This window comes from Eumetopias jubatus, unplaced genomic scaffold, assembly GCF_037043125.1.
Source record: "Eumetopias jubatus isolate StellerSeaLion01/CBP00866 unplaced genomic scaffold, mEumJub1_p1.0 scaffold_13, whole genome shotgun sequence".
In the NCBI taxonomy this organism is placed as follows: Eukaryota; Metazoa; Chordata; class Mammalia; order Carnivora; family Otariidae; genus Eumetopias; species Eumetopias jubatus.
Genome location: NW_028274819.1, coordinates 26,222,917 through 26,240,593, shown reverse-complemented (window position 1 = coordinate 26,240,593; position 17,677 = coordinate 26,222,917). Strand labels below are relative to the sequence as shown.

The 17,677-nt window shown below is 37.4% G+C and overlaps 1 protein-coding gene across 1 annotated transcript in view; it reads left to right on the top strand.

Moving 5' to 3' along the window:
- Positions 1–17,677, top strand: part of PDHX (pyruvate dehydrogenase complex component X) — a 66,758-nt gene that overhangs the window by 9,471 nt on the left and 39,610 nt on the right. The window contains exon 2 of the mRNA XM_028087754.2: positions 7,322–7,402. Coding sequence (XP_027943555.2) covers positions 7,322–7,402 — 81 coding nt within the window. The remainder of the gene's footprint in view (positions 1–7,321; positions 7,403–17,677) is intronic.

Here is a 17,677-nt window from a genome sequence, read left to right as displayed (position 1 = left end):
TTTTATCTACTACGCTCTAGTACTTATGTATATATATTTGACTGCCCATTTAAACCATAATCCTTTGAGGTCAAGATTCTGGTCTTGTATTGGTCTAGGGCGAGGATAACAGGAGCTCTAGAGGCATTTAGTGAGGGCCTAATTGGCTCATTAGCTTTGGTAGAGAATGTTATGACAGCACCACTGAAGATAAAACATTTGCTGATGATTTATTTTAATGAGAGTTTGGTTTTCAAATGTGCACTACAGTTAAAATAGAGATCAAGAATTAGTGTACTGTAGCTGTGAGAACAAGGCCGGATTAGGTAGAGAGAGTAGAAAGGAAACCTTCACCTTGAGGCGGGGATGTGAAAGGAACTGTGTGCGTCCATCTTCCATTACTTGAGGAAGGAGTTGTAAAGCAGGATATTGTGATACATCTAGCCATCTCTGGATGTCTGCAGAGTCCCCCCTCTTAACCATTTCTACACCACCTATCAGTAATAAATAGCTAACATTTTTGAGACTGACTGACTTTTTGCCAGGCTCCACTGTAAAGACTTTGCATGTGTTAACCTTCTTTAATCCTTATAAACTCTGTATTTTACAGAAGAGGCAACTGAGGCACAGAATGGTTGAGTGACTTGTAAGTGGTGGATCTATAATTGGAACCTAGGCAGTTTGGTTCCAGTGCCTGTTCTCTGAATCACCATGGTATGCTGCTGCTTGTTAAGGTTTTTATAAAATTAACTAACCATTTTATTAAATGATAAAATATTTACCGTAACGCAGTAATATATGCATATAGTTTAAATAGTCAAGTAGTACTAACAATAGTACTGTTAGGATACTGTTAGGGTTATAACGATATAGTGGATCCCTCCCTACTTTCCCCCCAGTCTTCTTTCTTATGAGCAGTAAGTGTTGTCTCTTAGCTTTGTTCCAGCATTTGCTCATCTCCCTCTTTTTGTTTTACATATTATCTGTGGATGAGTGATGGACAGTGCCATCCCTTAGCTTTTCCCTCTCTTGTCCCCACAGTGTAGTTATTTTGCAGGTCGTGGTTAAATCCATATTCAGTATTTACACTCAACAAACGTCATACACAACTTGGGATTGTCATATATTGTCCCAAATAATGATTGTTCGCTTTCTTACTTTTTTGCCTTTCCTGACATTGTTGCCTTTTAAATTTTTTCTCTAGTTTCTTCTGTAACTATTGCTGATTCATCCCATACCATCTAATAGCTTCCCAGCACAACTTTCTGTATTGTCAGTCACATCGGATAATCTCAGTTCGTGTATTTTTGCAGTTTCTGTATACCCCCAGATGTGTAAATTGAACCTCCATTCTAAAGGTTTGGAGAACCTCCATTCTAAAGGTCTTTTTACCTTCTCCAGAGAAACAATCTCCAGTGTCCCAGTCTTCTGTTGAATAGGGTGGGTTGTTACCTAGCACTGGACTGTAGGAGGGGATCCCCGTATCTGACTGCATCTCAAATAGCATTCACCCAAACGCTCACCCCCACTCCCCAGTTCTAAAGATCCTCAGGACTGCCAGTTCCTGGGCCTTTGGGGAATTCTGTTGTATGAACAGGTGATTAGCCCGGCTTTCCCCGCTGCTGGCTTAGGATTCAGCTTTCTAGAATCTCTTCAGTCAATTATTACTCATCTATTTACTTTTCTACTTCCAAATTTGTGTGCTGTTATTCCTTCCTTTCTCCCTGTCCTTGTGGGTTTGTGTCTAAACATAACAAAAACAAAACTACTTTTTTTTTCTTTTTTACTTAGTGTTAGATAAGTTTTGGGCAGGGAGTGAAATTGGATAAACTTATGGAGAAAACTACTAACATGTAGATTATAAGAAACAAAAGAAATAAAAAGCACTTATATAATATCACCAACCAGAGACCCACTTTTGCCGTTTTGGAGGATATCCTTCCAGTCCTTGTGTGTGTACAAGGTAGGCAGGTAGGAGGTAGATCATGCCGTAGATAGTGCTTGTGGGCCGTCTCTTACCACGGCAAGACCTGGAAATGCTGTTCTTACCAACTATTATGCATGCATTTTCTGTTGTCCTTTGACATTTTCAGTTTATTCTTACACTGATAGTACACCAAAATCACTGTTTGAATAAAGAAGATGTATAGGACAAACACTCCGTTTAAAAAAGAAATTTGCTTTAGCCGCCTTTATTCAAAGCTCAGTGTTAATACTATTTTGTGCCATGGTGTTGATTTTTAAATTAGCTGTACTTCATTGTGCTTTATTTCATCCAGCCTGCAGATGGCAGAGTTGTTTTATTTTTAATAACAAATATTTTAAAGGTTAATTATATTTAATGAGTTCTTGCATTGGACAGAGAGGTGATTAAATGAACAGCATCTCTCCCTATTAGAGAAGAAGCAAATTAATGTGAAGAACAGGGAGGCACACTAAGAAGGTATTGGATAATTCTTCACTTGGTCTATCTTCATGATTTTTTATGTATTTGGATAATAGTCGTATAAATGGATGAGAGCCTGATGCTCAAGCGATATCATATATAAACTGCTGAATTTCCTTAATTTCTTTAGTCACAGTAATGGAACTTAGATCTGCTTCGTATTAACCACAGAGCAATTCTGCTTTTATATTTTAATAGTTTGCTTACATATATATGTATTTTTTAATCTGGAGATCTTTTAGAATTGATGTATAGAACATCAATTTAAAGGTTTGATATAATCGATTTTACTGAAGTATGAGTGTTTTATTCTTAGGGTAAAAGTTCTTTAGGGAACAAGTAGTAAGTAGAATTAGATTAGTATACCATATTGGAAGTTGAAGACAGAATTATTCTGCAGAAAGATTAGAAGAGCAGATTTGAAGAAATTGTAGGAGTTGCTTAGAGAAACTTGTGAAATTCAGTGATTGGTGGATTCCTTGTGTGCTTCATGGGACAAGCAAAGCAGCAATACACTAAGCAAAAAATTTTAATTTATTGTGTCATTCTGTCAAAGAAAAAAAATCAGGACAGTTCTGATTTTTGGGACTCTACTTTTAAAAATCATTGTTTTAAATATAAACTGGAAATATACATTGCCATAGTCATCTTAAAAATTTTATATATGTTTTTAACTACAGAAGGACAGACTTTATAAGCCATTAGCTATAAGTTGTTAGTTTGCTAGAAAAGAATAAAAGGCTAACGTTAAAATAACTACCAAAGAGTTAAACTCTAACTAAAATTTGGGTGTATTTTTGGGTATTAATTGAAATAACTGGTATGACTGTGGAGAATAAAATACATTTCCTTTATTTTTTTTTTTTAAGATTTTATTTATTTATTTGAGAGAGAGAGAATGAGAGAGCATGAGATGGGGGAGGGTCAGAGGGAGAAGCAGACTCCCTGCTGAGCAGGGAGCCCAATGCGGGGCTGGATCCTGGGACTCCAGGATCATGACCTGAGCTGAAGGCAGTTGCTTAACCACCTGAGCCACCCAGGAGCCCACTTTGCCTTTATTCTTACTCATAGTTGTGCCCAGTTATTAGTAGGAAATATAATCGGTGCTCATTTCAAGGCCTCCTCAACTTGACAGAAAAGGTAGGACAAGACGTACTGCTTACTGGAATGGAAAGAGAAGCTATATTTAATTTCTATAATAAAATTAAAAATACTAGGTATAAGCCAAAATTCCAAGAAGTCTAGAAAAAAGCCCATATTATCTGAATAGAATTGACAACAGCCATAAAGGGCAGATATGAATAATGTGCAGCCTGTCATTCAAAGCTGATATGATTGCATATTTACTTTCCCACTGGAAAAATACATTTGGAAAAGATACGTATAATGTTCCAGTCAAAAGAGACTATACTAGAGTGAAATATGTACCATTATTAGTAAATTAATGTTTATGTTTTGAAGTTATTTTCTAGCATGAGAATCCAAGGGTAGATTGGCTAGATTAATCAGAAAATGCATTGCACATTTTACTTTCTATAGTAAGCTAGTGTAATCAATCAAGAGATAGTACCAAATAAGAGAGATGTCCAAAATGTCTTTCTTTGGTTTTTGTCACCTTCATTTCAGAGTACAGATGGTGATCTATTACAGAATTTTTATATTTTATTGTCATTATTCAGAGAAGCGGTTTCAGTTCATCCTTGAAGGGTAGCTGTGTGAGGAATGATTATGTTCTTTTTATTTTTAAAATATGAAAATTTTTGAGTTCTTGATGTGGTAATTTGGAAAATAATACTTAATAAATACAAAAGCTTCATAATATAGTCGTTAATGTCAGGAATAATGGAAATGTGAAGGTCTCATAGGTGAGAGATTATAATAAGAGATAGAATCATAAAATAAATATGAATTGTATCTTGGCAACTGGAACCAAGGTATAAAAATACTGAAGCGAGATTTGTTTTGGAAGACTTGATTTAGTGTTTGTCATAAATTGGAATCTGGACACAGAATCATTGAAGTCCATTTATTTTGTTGCTTTGAAGTGGAACTCTATTTGACATGAATTTCATATGTATGTGATTATGAAATATTCTATCTCATAACACCAGCCTTGAACTTTTTAATGGAAGCAATATATTCAGCTTTTTTTTGAAGCTGTGTTTTTCAAGAAGAGGCTGACCTCTTACCATGGTGCTATTAGAAGGTAAATTTTTTATTTGCTTTTTTTTTTAAATCCCATTTGTCACTGTGAGCTTAAAAAAATTAAATGCGGAGGCTTGGACTTGCTAAACATTTTGAAGGCAAATGTTTTTGCTTGTTCTACATCAAGCCATGAGAAAATGAAAGCGGCACATGCAACATAATGTAAGGGATAAGAAAGCTCATTTTATTGTTTTTAAATGGGGTTAGTTTATCAGGCTTTGAGCACTTTTCATGAATTCTTGCAATAAGCATAGGCTTGTTACAGTTTGGATTTGGAGATGTATCACTAATGTTAAATTTGCCTGTGTGTGTTGTGTTTTCCCTAAATGTACGCCGTGTTTGAATTTCTCAGTGAGTAGGCTATAAATTTCTGGGTGAGTAGGCTGTGAATAACCAGTGATTAATTGATGATCCATATTTGTAAGGATGAGAAGTAGGGCAGTGTAGTAGAGTATAACCTTGAGAGTTAGGCAGGAGGAATTCAGATCTCTTAATCAGTGACTTGCAGTTGTCTCGATGAAATGGATGTGTTGACTTAGAGTTTGGTTTGGGCCTCACCATTTTTGGGGTATTAGGAGTGAAAATTCTACTTTTCTGTCCTTAGAGTTGGGTGCCCATTGAGAGAGAGGCAAAAAAGTCAGATGGGGATCAAAGTAACAGTTTCAATGTGGTGATTTTGTTGGATTAGAGGATGTGACTTAGATCTGTAGCATTCTACGGTTGGGCTTCCCAGCATAACCCCATATTTAGACTTTGGGCTTTTGTTTGAGGAGAATTCATGTATATAAAGCAAACACACATCCCTTAATTGTTTCCTCATGCCCAGTGGGCCCTGATGGCAGGAACAGAGGTAGGCCTGCTATCTATCTGCCTTTGAAAGGCAGATCCACTTAGGACTTGGCACAAGAAAGAGCTGAAAGGAAAATGCAAGTTCCTTAAGGCAGGCAATTCTTTTTTTTTTTTTAAGATTTTATTTATTTACTTGAGAGAGAATAAGAGAGCACGCTAGAGAGAGAGAGGGAGGGGGCGCCCGCACGAGTGGGGGGGGAGGGGTAGAGGCAGAGGAGGGACAGAGGCAGAGGGAGAAGCGGACTCCCCGCTGAGCCAGGATTTCCCAGGACCCTGGGATCCTGTCCTGAGCTGAAGGCAGACACTTAACCGACTGAGCCACCCAGGCGCCTGGAGGCAGGCAGTTTTTGGGTTGTTTTTTTTTTGAGATTTTATTTATTTATTTGTCAGAGAGAGCACAAGCAGGGGGAGCAGCAGGCAGAGGAAGAAACAGGCTTCCCGCTGAACAAGGAGCCTGATGCAGGACTAGATCCCTGGACCCTGGGATCATGACCTGGGCCGAAGGCAGATACTTAACAACCCAGGCGCCCCAGAGGCAGGCAATTCTTAAAAGAGAGAATGAGGAAGAGGCTGAGGCAGGTATGTATGCTTGGTGGAGAGAAGACAGAAGCTTCTCTCCAAATGCTTTTGAGATGGAATTCCTTTATCATGAAGCTGTAAGTGGACAGAAGACAGAAGCTTCTCTCCAAATGCTTTGGAGATGGAATTCTTTTACCATGAAGCTGTAGGAACTCTCTGCTTGAAGTCACAGTAAATTAGTTGTTTCTCAAAGAAAATATTTAACCTCCTTTAACATTAGTGTTCACTTCCCTTGCTTTTAACCCTAAAACGTCAATGGAAAAAAAGAAATCCTATCCTGTGCTCTTCTACATTTGAAATATATTAGATGTGCTTTATAGTGTTTTGCTTTTTTGGGTCAGAGAGTTGAATAATCTGAGGAGAGAATGGGTTCTGTGGAAGGTTTCAGGGAATGTAATTTCTTACTATGGCTACTGCTAGGAGCTGGTATATGCTATTAACTGCTTTATTAGTATAAACTTTATATGAATTTAATATACAGCTGTGTCCTCTTTGAGTGTGGTCCTGGACACTGGGCGACTATTGGCAAAGCACATCTGGACAAATATAGAGAGTGTGGCCTTTTTTGATATCCAAGGAGAAAGTAGTTGTGTTTCACTGAGGGGTCACCCTGGTTTGAGTCTACCTTTTTGGATCCCTAGTTGAAATGTTGTATGGAACACAATCTGAGATTAATTTAACCATGCAGTTTCATTTGCCTCGTCCTCTTTGACTAGGCGAATCTTTCTCTTTCACAACTACCAGCAAGAACCTTTGGTTCTTGAATAGTGTAATAGTAGAGGGAAATAAAAAATACAATCAATTTCTTAAAGTCTAATCTTGATTACTTTGTTGTAGGTTATCAGAATCCTAGTTTTTTTTTTTCTCTTTTTTTCTTATTTGTCTTTTCCTTTGGTCATTTTACTTGTAAATATTTTTTTGAAGTGACAAACGTGAAGAAGGAGGTGAAACATAAATCAGGTTTTTCTTTTTTTTTTTAATCTTGCAAGCATCTGGCTTGAAAATACACATGACTGGGGAACTATGAAAAAGGAATTGAAAGTATTCCAAAAAGAGTTTTATTTTTTAAAAAATGACAATTTTATGTTTTCATATTGTTTACTGGACACTTAGTTTGACCGCTTGGGAGTCTTTTAGATTTTGGAATATTTTCTTTCCCAAATTGAATTTGATTTTAACGTATTTTAACTTTTTATTGATGCCTCGTGAGGTGCTTTTTCTTTTTTTTTTTTTTGTGGCTGATCTTTCCTTTTTCATTTTCAGCTGATCCCATTAAGATACTGATGCCATCACTGTCTCCTACGATGGAAGAAGGAAACATTGTGAAATGGCTGAAAAAGGAAGGTGAGCGAGTACACTACTAATGCCTTGTGTTATTTCATTGTTTTGGGTCCTCGCATCAGCTGCATTACACAGCACGTGAAATAAATCACATCCTTCGCTAGTTAATCTAAGTTTGTTTAAATAAACTTTCCCATGGTAATGTATAATGTAGCAAAGGTTTTCTGGGTTCAGCCTGTATCTTTTCACAAGCAGAGAATGGTAAAATATTTTGAGACTTTTTTTTTGTTAGTTTTAGTTTTTATACTTAGCTTTTAGTGTCAACATCATAAATTTGCTGATCCCCTTAAGTTAATTTGTGGTTTTATGATGATGCTGTCTGTATGTGTGTGTGTGTGTGTGTGTGTGTGTGTGTGTGTGTGTGTGTGTGTGTGTTTCCTGAGGCTAAGCAAGTTGATTATAAATTTCATTGGCAAGAACAAATAAGAATAATAGAGAAAACTCTCAAAAGAAGAGCAGAGGAGAAGGATTCTAGCCCTACTAGATAGTGAAATGTATTATTATGCCTCCATAATACAGAAGGACAAAGGAACAATTAATGTGGAGGCATCTGGAGAAGGAGACTTTATATTGCTGGTGGCTGCTTTCTCCCCCCACCCCGCAACAGTAGAGTTGCAGTAGAGTTATCTTCCCCGTGCAGGTATTGACTGGGGATAGCTTCTTTCGGCACTCGATGTAGCCGTCTTTCCCTGTGCTTTACTCATTCTGCAACATGTTGAATTATTGTGGAGGAAAGAGGATGAATCACCAGTCCCTATTAGAGATTACAGAGAAATGGACCAACCAGATGAGTTCCCTGTAGCCATTATTATGCTTCAGCTTGAAAAATGGTGAACCAGGTGTTAAAAACAGAAAGAGGGGAGCTTATGGATGACATGGCTTGGGATGCCATATCTGATTCCAGAGACTAGCCCTGGCAAGGACTTGTATGTGACTCAGTGGGCACAGATGTCATCCAGGCAAATGCTGGTATTGAGTGGTCCGGTCTAGTGCTTGTAAAATAACACTGAAGAGTTTAGGCAGTGGGCAAGAATTCAGTCTGACACTTATGCTGTGATTCCAGGAGAGAGAGCTATTCATGGCATCACTTTTGCCCGTGATGACAGATGCGGGGGTTGGGAAGAAGGCTACAGGTATTTACTTCTGAACCGTAGCCAAATGAGCTTGAGAGTTTAGGGGAAGCCCTCAGTTCTTTGAGGCAGTCTGAGGTGCTAGGAAAGGCAACAAGATAGATTACAAAATGGACCTCACAGCAGGAACTTGGGACTATGGATTAGACCAATATGGAGGTTAGGAGGTGTGGTACAGTGAGGCTATCCAGATGACCATGACTAGTTACCACATCTGGTTGGAAGCATTCCTTAATTCTGTTCCTCTCTGGGGAATATGTCTTGATCTGTGTCCTTTCCCTTTTATGACTACCATAGTAATTGGAACACACCCAGCAGCACAGTAAGTGGTTGTTAGTAAATATATTGGCAGGGGAAGAGTAAGCCAAAAGCAGGAAATGTGACAGGGATCTAAGAGAGCTTTGTAGATGAGCTACTATTTGACCCTGGTCCTTGTAGAATACATGGGTTTTGTTTAAAACAAAAAGAAGTGTGAAAGGGCATCCTGGGTAATGTAAACAATCCAGTAAAATCCTGGAAGTGAGATGTCATGACATATATTTTGGCAATTGTAGGTAGTTTGGGCTGCATTAAGGGCATAGTGTGTGTGAGGTCAGATAGGTTATAGGAAGGATCTTGAATACCAGTCATTAGTTTGTCAGTCTGTAGGGGTCTTTATCCTGAAACCAAGATGTATCCACACTCATGCTTACTTTATAGGAAGTGGTTTCTGTGTGCTTTCTTGATCCTTGTTAGTAGCATTACACTGAATGGAGCAGGCCCTGACAGCAATCTGGTGTCAAGAGCAAACTGTAATAAGTCATTTAAGTAGCCCCCTTTGCCCACTCACATGAAAAGTCAACCCTGAGGACTTTTGGTCACTATGACCATCTAAGCAGTGGGATAAGGCTTCTGCTCACTACTGGATAGAAAATTATAAAGCGAATTTCTTAGTGGTAGGTAGTGCGTAAATACAAGAAAGGGGAATCATCAGATGCTAGCAGCATCTACAGTGGTGAGAAGGAGTTGGAGCCATGTGCCACACGGGGGCCTGAGCTGGAAGAAGAATAAATGAGATTGGGAACAGGTGTTTTTGAGGGGAGGAGGAGGGGAGCAGGGGGGAGGGGAAATCAAGAAGTTAGGTTTAGGCTTTGATGTGGTAAATTTGAGATGCCTATTAGACATTGAAGCCAAGGTGTTGAATAGGCGATTGGTTGTAGGATTTGAAGTTCATGAGTGAAGTCTGACTCGGAGATAGAAATTTGAGAGTCATCAGTATATGGATGGAATTTAATGCTATATGATAACAGGCAAATTCATTTATTTGACTTGAGATCTCTACGGAATAAGAATGCCTACTCCCTTGAAAATTTGCTTTCATAGTCCTGTCCTCATGAGGCTTTGAGGTTCACATCTATAGTACTTGAATTTTCTGGGAACCCACAAGCAGAGGTAAAGTGGTTCTGGGCTGATAATCTTCCTGGCTTACCTGGCAGAAGCCATTATTCTGGAAAAACTCAGCCTCTAGTCCAAGCCATATAAGATTCCCAGATAAAGTCCCACTTATGAAGAGTTCACAGTCTCAAATTTAATAACAAACATGGACATAGTCTTTTAGGAGCAAAGGTTATGAGGCATAACTAGCAGCAGGTCTAGACCTATAAGAATTTCAGTTAATTGGAATTACTAGATACATAAAACTGTCTGTTTGAAATGACTAAACATGTAAGAGAAGGAATTGAAAATCTGAAAAGAGTCACTCTCCAGAAAGTCTAGGCAGATGTGAAAAGTACAAACGGAACTTCTAAGAATGAAATATATTATCTCTAAAATTAGAAAACGAAAAACTCAAGGTTGTTTTAAAGTGTAACTGAGCAAAGAATTAGTGAACAGAAGTTCAACCTGAGAAAATTAGTTTGCATGCAGCCCGAGAGAGAGAAAGCAGTAGAAAATATGAACAAGAAGTTGAGACATGGGGAATAATATGAAAATCATCCAGTAATCCAACAGCAGGAATTCTAGGAGGAGAAAAAAGAGAGAATGAGAAAAAGGTAATATTCAAGGCAAAAGTGGCAGAGAATTTTCTAGAATTTGAGGAGGACATAGATCACATAAATGAAAGAGCCAGCGCTTCATTAGGAAGCACTCTGAGCAATTGGCTCTGTATGACTGCTGTCTTTTAAAATAATTACCAGTATCTAAGAAAGTTTCACTTTTATAAATAATGTAATCAATTGGAATCTATTTTTAGGTTTCTTTTTCCTGATGAATTACAGAGCTCTGGCTATTTCCACATTCAATATGACAGAGTGTTGGTGTCATTACTTAATGATTCAGACACAGAACAGCCTTTTAGGGTTATTATAAAAAGATTAAATTTTTTCACATTTTGAGGCAAGTAGATAAGGATTCTTTGGACCTCATTTATCTTTCAGACTTCTAGCTCACTGGCAACCTGATAACTTACTCACATCCATTAGAATAGGCAGAGTATGATGGAGAGCCAGGAGACATATGGTCTCATCATTCTGTTCTTTTTTCCTTTTCATGACAATGTACTATTTTCACATAGGACAAGCCAGGATACGCTGTAAGCCCCTGGAGCATGCTTCCCTGAAGGTTCCTCTTAAAATTGTGTTCTGCCAACTGAAGAGAAATGTTCCTTTACTAATATATTATAAATAATTGAGAGTAATCTTAATCTTTGGTCCTCAGTAGTTCACCATCTTCTTTCTTTAAGTTCATTGTGTTCATGATTTCATTGTGATCTTTTGAGCACAACTTCTTTTCGTTAACATTTGTGTACAGTATGCATGTGACTATGCGTCTAAGTATGTCTGGGGCTTGATACATTTATGATAACTTGGTTCAATCATTCTATATTAAAAACATTTCAATTCTTGCATCAAACTTTATGTATACCATTTTGTCCAGTTGTCTCCTGCAGCTTTTTTAAAACTGTGTTTTAAAAAAAATTGATCTTGAGATCTTTTTAATGCATGGTCATTGTTATTTGAAACAATGAGTTTAGACCTTCAAATGTTAAATGGATTGAATTTTTGTTCATAAAAAAGAACAGTGTTATATCTAATTATAAATTTAGTTTATTTTTAAGGCTAATGATCTGATAACCTTTAATGGATAGCAGTTAGGTCTTACAAACTTTTAACGATTTCTTGAAAATCGGAGACTCTAATTCACAACTGTTATTACTAATGCTTTGGGAGGTGTTGGTGGGGCGTGCTTTAAGCAAAGGTGATAAAGGTGCAGTGAAAGGAACTCTGGCCTGGAAAACACAGTTTGTCTTTTGGGGTTCCCACTCTGCCATGAAATATCTGAGGGTGAGTTGAACTAGTTAAAATCTAAGGTATATTCCTGGCTTTAGAATTCTATGATAACTCAATTTAATTTTGTTTTGTTGGAGTCTCGGAAATATGCAATAATATATACATTTTTTCCCATCTTTGTTGATCTAATGATTGTTAACAAAGCAGTTTTATAATGAATAGTATACTTAATTTCAGTCTGGGGTTAAGTAAGGAGTATGCATTATAAAATTGGTGAAGAAGACACTTCAAAAGTGATAGGTAACATGTACAATGTCAGAATCTCTTGAAAGGTGAGCTGAACTGTAATTCCACATCTTTTTTACAAGTTTATTATTTGGAGAGAAAAATGTGCTTCAGATATTTTCAGTTTAATGAACATGGATATAGATATAGCTTATTTTTTCATCAATTGAAATTAAATCTTAAAATAACAAAAGGAAGAAAATATTCTTGTTTTCCCCCTTTTGTGAGAGAATATTTGAGGGTATGAAAAACATTGTTTTCTCTCTGAGATATTTTAGAGCATACCATGAAATACTGGAAGAGAAGTTGGTTGAGGTAGTCCCGCAAAGTACTTACTTAGTCTCAGTGTCTGGAACTTCATCAGTGATGTTTGCTGCTGCAGCTCTTGATGTTCTCCTCCAGAGACTGCCATTTTATGTGGACGTTCCTTCTGTCATGTGACTGGGAGCTGCGACTATCTCAAATAGCTTTTGTACAAGTCTTTAGACCAGATCTTATTAATGTGGATTATATAGTTCTGAGGTAAAACTGTTCAGAAGGAGTTCATCACTATTGGAAGTGTTATCATGAGATGCTATTGTGGAGTCACATGGGTCTCTGGATTCTACTGAAGAAGAGCTCCCGATGTCTGTTGTTATTTCTGGGGATTTATATCCATGTTTGTGGTGCTAAAATGGAAAACTTTTGAAACACGCATTTCATAAATAGCTTCACCATTTTTTTCAGTCCATTACTGTTTTAGCAGTTTTATTGAGGTACAGTTTACATACCATAGATTTTGCTGATTTTAAGTGCACAATTCCATGATTTTTAGTTAAGTAGAAGGAGTTGTGCGACATCACCAAAATCCAGTTTCAGAACATTTGTGTCACCTAGAAGATCCCGGGTGCCTGACTGTAGTCACTTCTTTCTCCCATCCCTAGTGTGATCTGCTTTCTGGCTCTAAAATTTTGCCTTTCCTAGGCATTTCATATAGTAGAATCCTATAATGTGTTGTCTTTTGTGACTGGCTTCTACCATTTAGCATGATGTTGAGGTTCATCCATGTTGTAGCCTGTTATCAGCAATGCCTTCCTTTCGTTGCTGAACAGCACTCCATCTGTGCTTTTTTACATTTATTGTTCATATTTCTTATCATGTTAGGATTTTAGAATTGGTGGGTGCAATTACTGATTGCCATTTTATTTAATAGAACTTTCTGTGGTGATGGAAATGTTCTGTGTCTGCCCTGCCCCATATAGTGGGTGACCCCGAGCCACATGTGTGTTGAACACTTGAAAGGCAACATAATAAAATGTAAGGGGTCAGAAGGATGTAAGGGAGGTTAACTTGGCCCAGCCATTTCCTTCTCAAACTGCTACTCCTGCCTTTAGCTCTCAGGGCAGACCTCAGATGGCCAAGGAGCACAGTTACTGGGGGTCTTTGGTCATGCAAATAATCTTTTTTATTTGTGTAATGAAGTGAAAAGGGTTGACAAACACTGACTAGGGGCCCCTCCTCTGTCTTCCCACACTGCTGTAAGCCCTGATTGGGTGGGAAGGCCATGGCCTGCTTGTTTGTACTCTTCAGTTATGTTAAGAACTTCTTGAAGCAGGTCTGTCTGATTTTATTATTTTTTTTTACCATACTGCCTTGGACAATGTCATTTACGTACTTAACTAGTATTTGTTGTGTAAACAATTGAATTATTTTTCTCAAATCATAGCTGTCATTATGCTTCAACTTAGCACTAAGAAGAGGTTTTTTTCTTTAATATTCTTGGCCTTACAGATAAAAGCTAGCTCTCCCCCACCACTACCACTGTATACACCTTCTATATAAAGACTTTTATTCTTAATTTTTGGCAGGACAAAATTATTTTGTTAAAGTCACAGGATGTATTTACTTCATAAACGTGACCATTGTGTTTGATCAAGACTATACTTCATACCCAGAATTTAAAAAGAGAAAGGGAAGCCTCTGTAACTCCAGGCCTCAGCTCTGACAGCCGCCCTTCTGGACAAAGGAACCAACGATGATGCTGGCTTCGGTGCTGGGGAGCGGCCCCCGGGCGGGCCTCTGCTCTGGCCCCTCCTGGGGCCCGCACTCTCGCTCCGGGCCCGCTCCACCTCGGCTGCTGACGTGCACCACGAGGAGATGGGGCAGGGACACTGCAAAGCTGCCACCTCCTGCAACACGGGCAGCTGAGGGTCTGTCACCTCACGCCATCCATGATGCTCTGTCCTGGCTTTTCATTTTCAGCCTTCTCCTTTGGACTACAAACTCTTCTCATTGTAGTGCTTAGTATGATGCCTTATATACTAATGTATACTAATTGTTGAATGATCTGTTTGAAATGAGAGTATGGGATAGGGAGTGAGAATGAGTCCTAGTTCTTAATGGTTCTCAATAACATACCTGATGTTTTTATCTAAAGATGTTGTGAAGTGTTTGAAGATGTATATGAAGAGTTAACCTAACATTTCCAGTTGCATGATCTTTTTTTTTTATAACACCTATGCATTCAAAACCTAAGTAATTTGGTCAAGATTACTTGTGTCAGAGCTTGGAATCAAATCTGTGTCTGAGTTCTAATACTCTGCTTCACAGCTTTTCTCAATTATAGCACTAACTTGTTAAAGCCAAAACTGAGGATATTTAGAATCATCATGGCTTCTTATTAGTCTCAAGATTTTCTTTTGGTATTTACATTAGGTTTGATTATTGATAGCTAGTACCTTAGTTTCATAAAATTAGGGGTAATGTGCCCTTATATAATAATGCGATGTTTTAAACTTTGCTATGGTTTCTGGGGAAATTTCACTGCGTAATGGATTGATCCTTCTCTATGTTTCTTTCCGTTCTCTCTCTTGGCATCCTCATATAGCAAATATCAATGTCTGTGTTATGTGAGTAGGTGTACCTATAATTAAAACACCATAAAAAGGAAATAGGCTGCCTGAGATATTAACTGTTAGAAGCATGCTACAAATCAAATGTTAGAACCAAACGAGATATAAATGATAGTTTGATGTAAACCTTATGATGACATGAGGGTTTGTGAAATTACTATAGTTTTTTTTTTTCCTCAAGCGTTTTCATTACAAACTCATTATGTGTGAAGCACTAGCTGGAGTCCAGGGTAATGAGGTAGAATGTAAAACACCTAAGATGTGTCCTATTCCTGTTGTGAAGAAGCTCACAGTCTGGTAAATAGAGGAAAACCCAATTGAAAAAAAAACAAATAACGGTAACTACATAACATTTTAGAATGCAATTTGTGATTCATTTCAAATTAATTAAAACTGTTGTAGGAATTCAGGGATAGGAACAAAGTCATCTAGATTGATCCATGGCTGATCTATGGTTTGTTTTTTTGTGGGGCCTTTTTTTTTTTTTTTTGATCTATGGTTCTTAAAGGGTGTTTGGAATTTGTGGTAGATGGACACAAGTGATAAAACATCATTTCACTTTTGTCTTTTTTTCTTAATTTTTATTGTTATGTTAATCACCATACATTACATCATTAGTTTTTGCTGTAGTGTTCCATGATTCATTGTTTGCATATAACACCCAGTGCTCCATGCAGAACGTGCCCTCTTTAATACCCATCACCAGGCTAACCCATCCCCCCACCCCCCTCCCCTCTAGAAACCTCAGTTTGTTTTTCAGAGTCCATCGTCTCTCATGGTTCGTCTCCCCCTCCTATTCCCCCCCTTCATTCTTCCCCTCCTGCTATCTTCTTCTTCTTTTTTTTTTTAACATATATTGTATTATTTGTTTCAGAGGTACAGTTCTGTGAATTTTACTTTTTTCTTATGGGCAGAATTTCTGGGTGTCTAGAAGTATTGCTAGGTGGCCTAGTTCAATTGTTTTTTCCATGGTTACAGCAGAAACATAAGGATGTGATTTTTTTTTTTCCTTTTGAAATACACTCTATTTTAACTATGAAAACATCTGCCATTATAAAGAAGTGTGTAAGATGATATAATCTGCTTTCTCTGTGGGACGTACAAGGTTCCTTTTGGTCTGATTTCTGCTTACCTCACCAGCCTAATCTCTCATTGCTTCTCTCAGGTACTATTACCCAGCTCCTCCAAAGTTTCCTGTTCTCTTTTGCCTCCTGGGCTTTGGGTATGTTGTGCCTTCTGCTTGGATCACTGCTTCTTGATTGTCTTCTCCTCTTTTCAGGCTCAGATTATATATATGTATAAATAGTATATATATAATATACGTAATTATGTAAATATATATATTCTTTTTAGGAAGCCTTTCACCTTGCAAAAACTAAATTAGATATCCCTCCTGAATGTTCCTATGGCATCCTAATTTTACCCGATCCCACCATAATTTCCAGTTAATTGTCACTAGGTAGAAACCAAGCTTCTTGAAGTTAGAATCTTACCTTCCCTGCCCAACCCCCCCATATCCTCAGTACCTTAAAGCATTTTTAATAAATATTTGTTGAATAGAAAAATCTCTTCAGGGTTAGGCCAACAATCACCTTTTAGGTGTTTCGTAAATATCATCTAACAGATAATGTTGATTTCATTAAAATAGTTTATATTGACGGTTCCAAACTGTTTTAACCAAAGATAATAATAACCATCTATGTGACCATCTTGGTATACAAGGAAGTAGTTTCTGTACAGTAAACTTCCAGAGCATATTTATCTTAGTGTTTTAGATTTTCCTTCATGTTCTTTTATTGAGTGTGCCTATGAAAACCGCAGTACCAGCTATTTTTGGTATATCTGTGAGGGAGTGCATTTGTATGTTACATGCTTTTCTATACCTGTATTTTTATTCTGGTTTTGTTTTAGGTCTGTCATTTGTAAGCCACGTTTGTCCAGATTTTATTTTTTTATAATCATTTTGATAATTTCTGCTGCTTTTAGTAGGTTATTTTAATTCATTTATTATAATTACTGATACATTTGGACTTATTTCTACAATTTCGGTATGTTTTTTATTTTTTTCTTTTCATGTGTCTTCAGGTGGGTGACAGTTTTTACTTAATGTTTCCTCTGCTTTGCAGAATGCTGTAGATTATATTTCTGTTTTTGGGGGGGTGTACATCATTAAGTATTTTGGATACATATTTAATTAAATTTTGCCAGTAAAATCTAGAGTTATTTAGCATTTTTTCCTGCCTATTTATATCAACGTTCTTTGCATGCTTTAACTATCAACTAAACATTTCCTTATCCAGCTTACTTTTTTTTAGAGTTTGAGTTTTACATTTTTTAAACCCTCAGAAATTAGCTTTTAAATGATTCACAGTTACCATTCTATCAGTTTCTGTAGTAACTTGTTTCATGTAGTCCATGGGCCCCCTCCTATGTCCATTTTTCTTCTTGATGAACTGCATTTTTTAATAGCTCTTCAATAGCTGGTAAATTTTCTTAGCCTTTTATGTCTAAAGAATCTTTTTTTTTTTTTTTTTTTATGAAAGGGAAGGTGGGTAAGGGCAGAGGAAGAGAGAGAGAGAGAGAATATATTAAGCAGACTCCACGCCCAGAGCAGAGCCCGACATGGGACTCCATTTCACAGCCCACAACCCTGAGATCATTACCTGAGCCAAAATCAAGAGTCAGACACCTAACTAACTGAGCCAC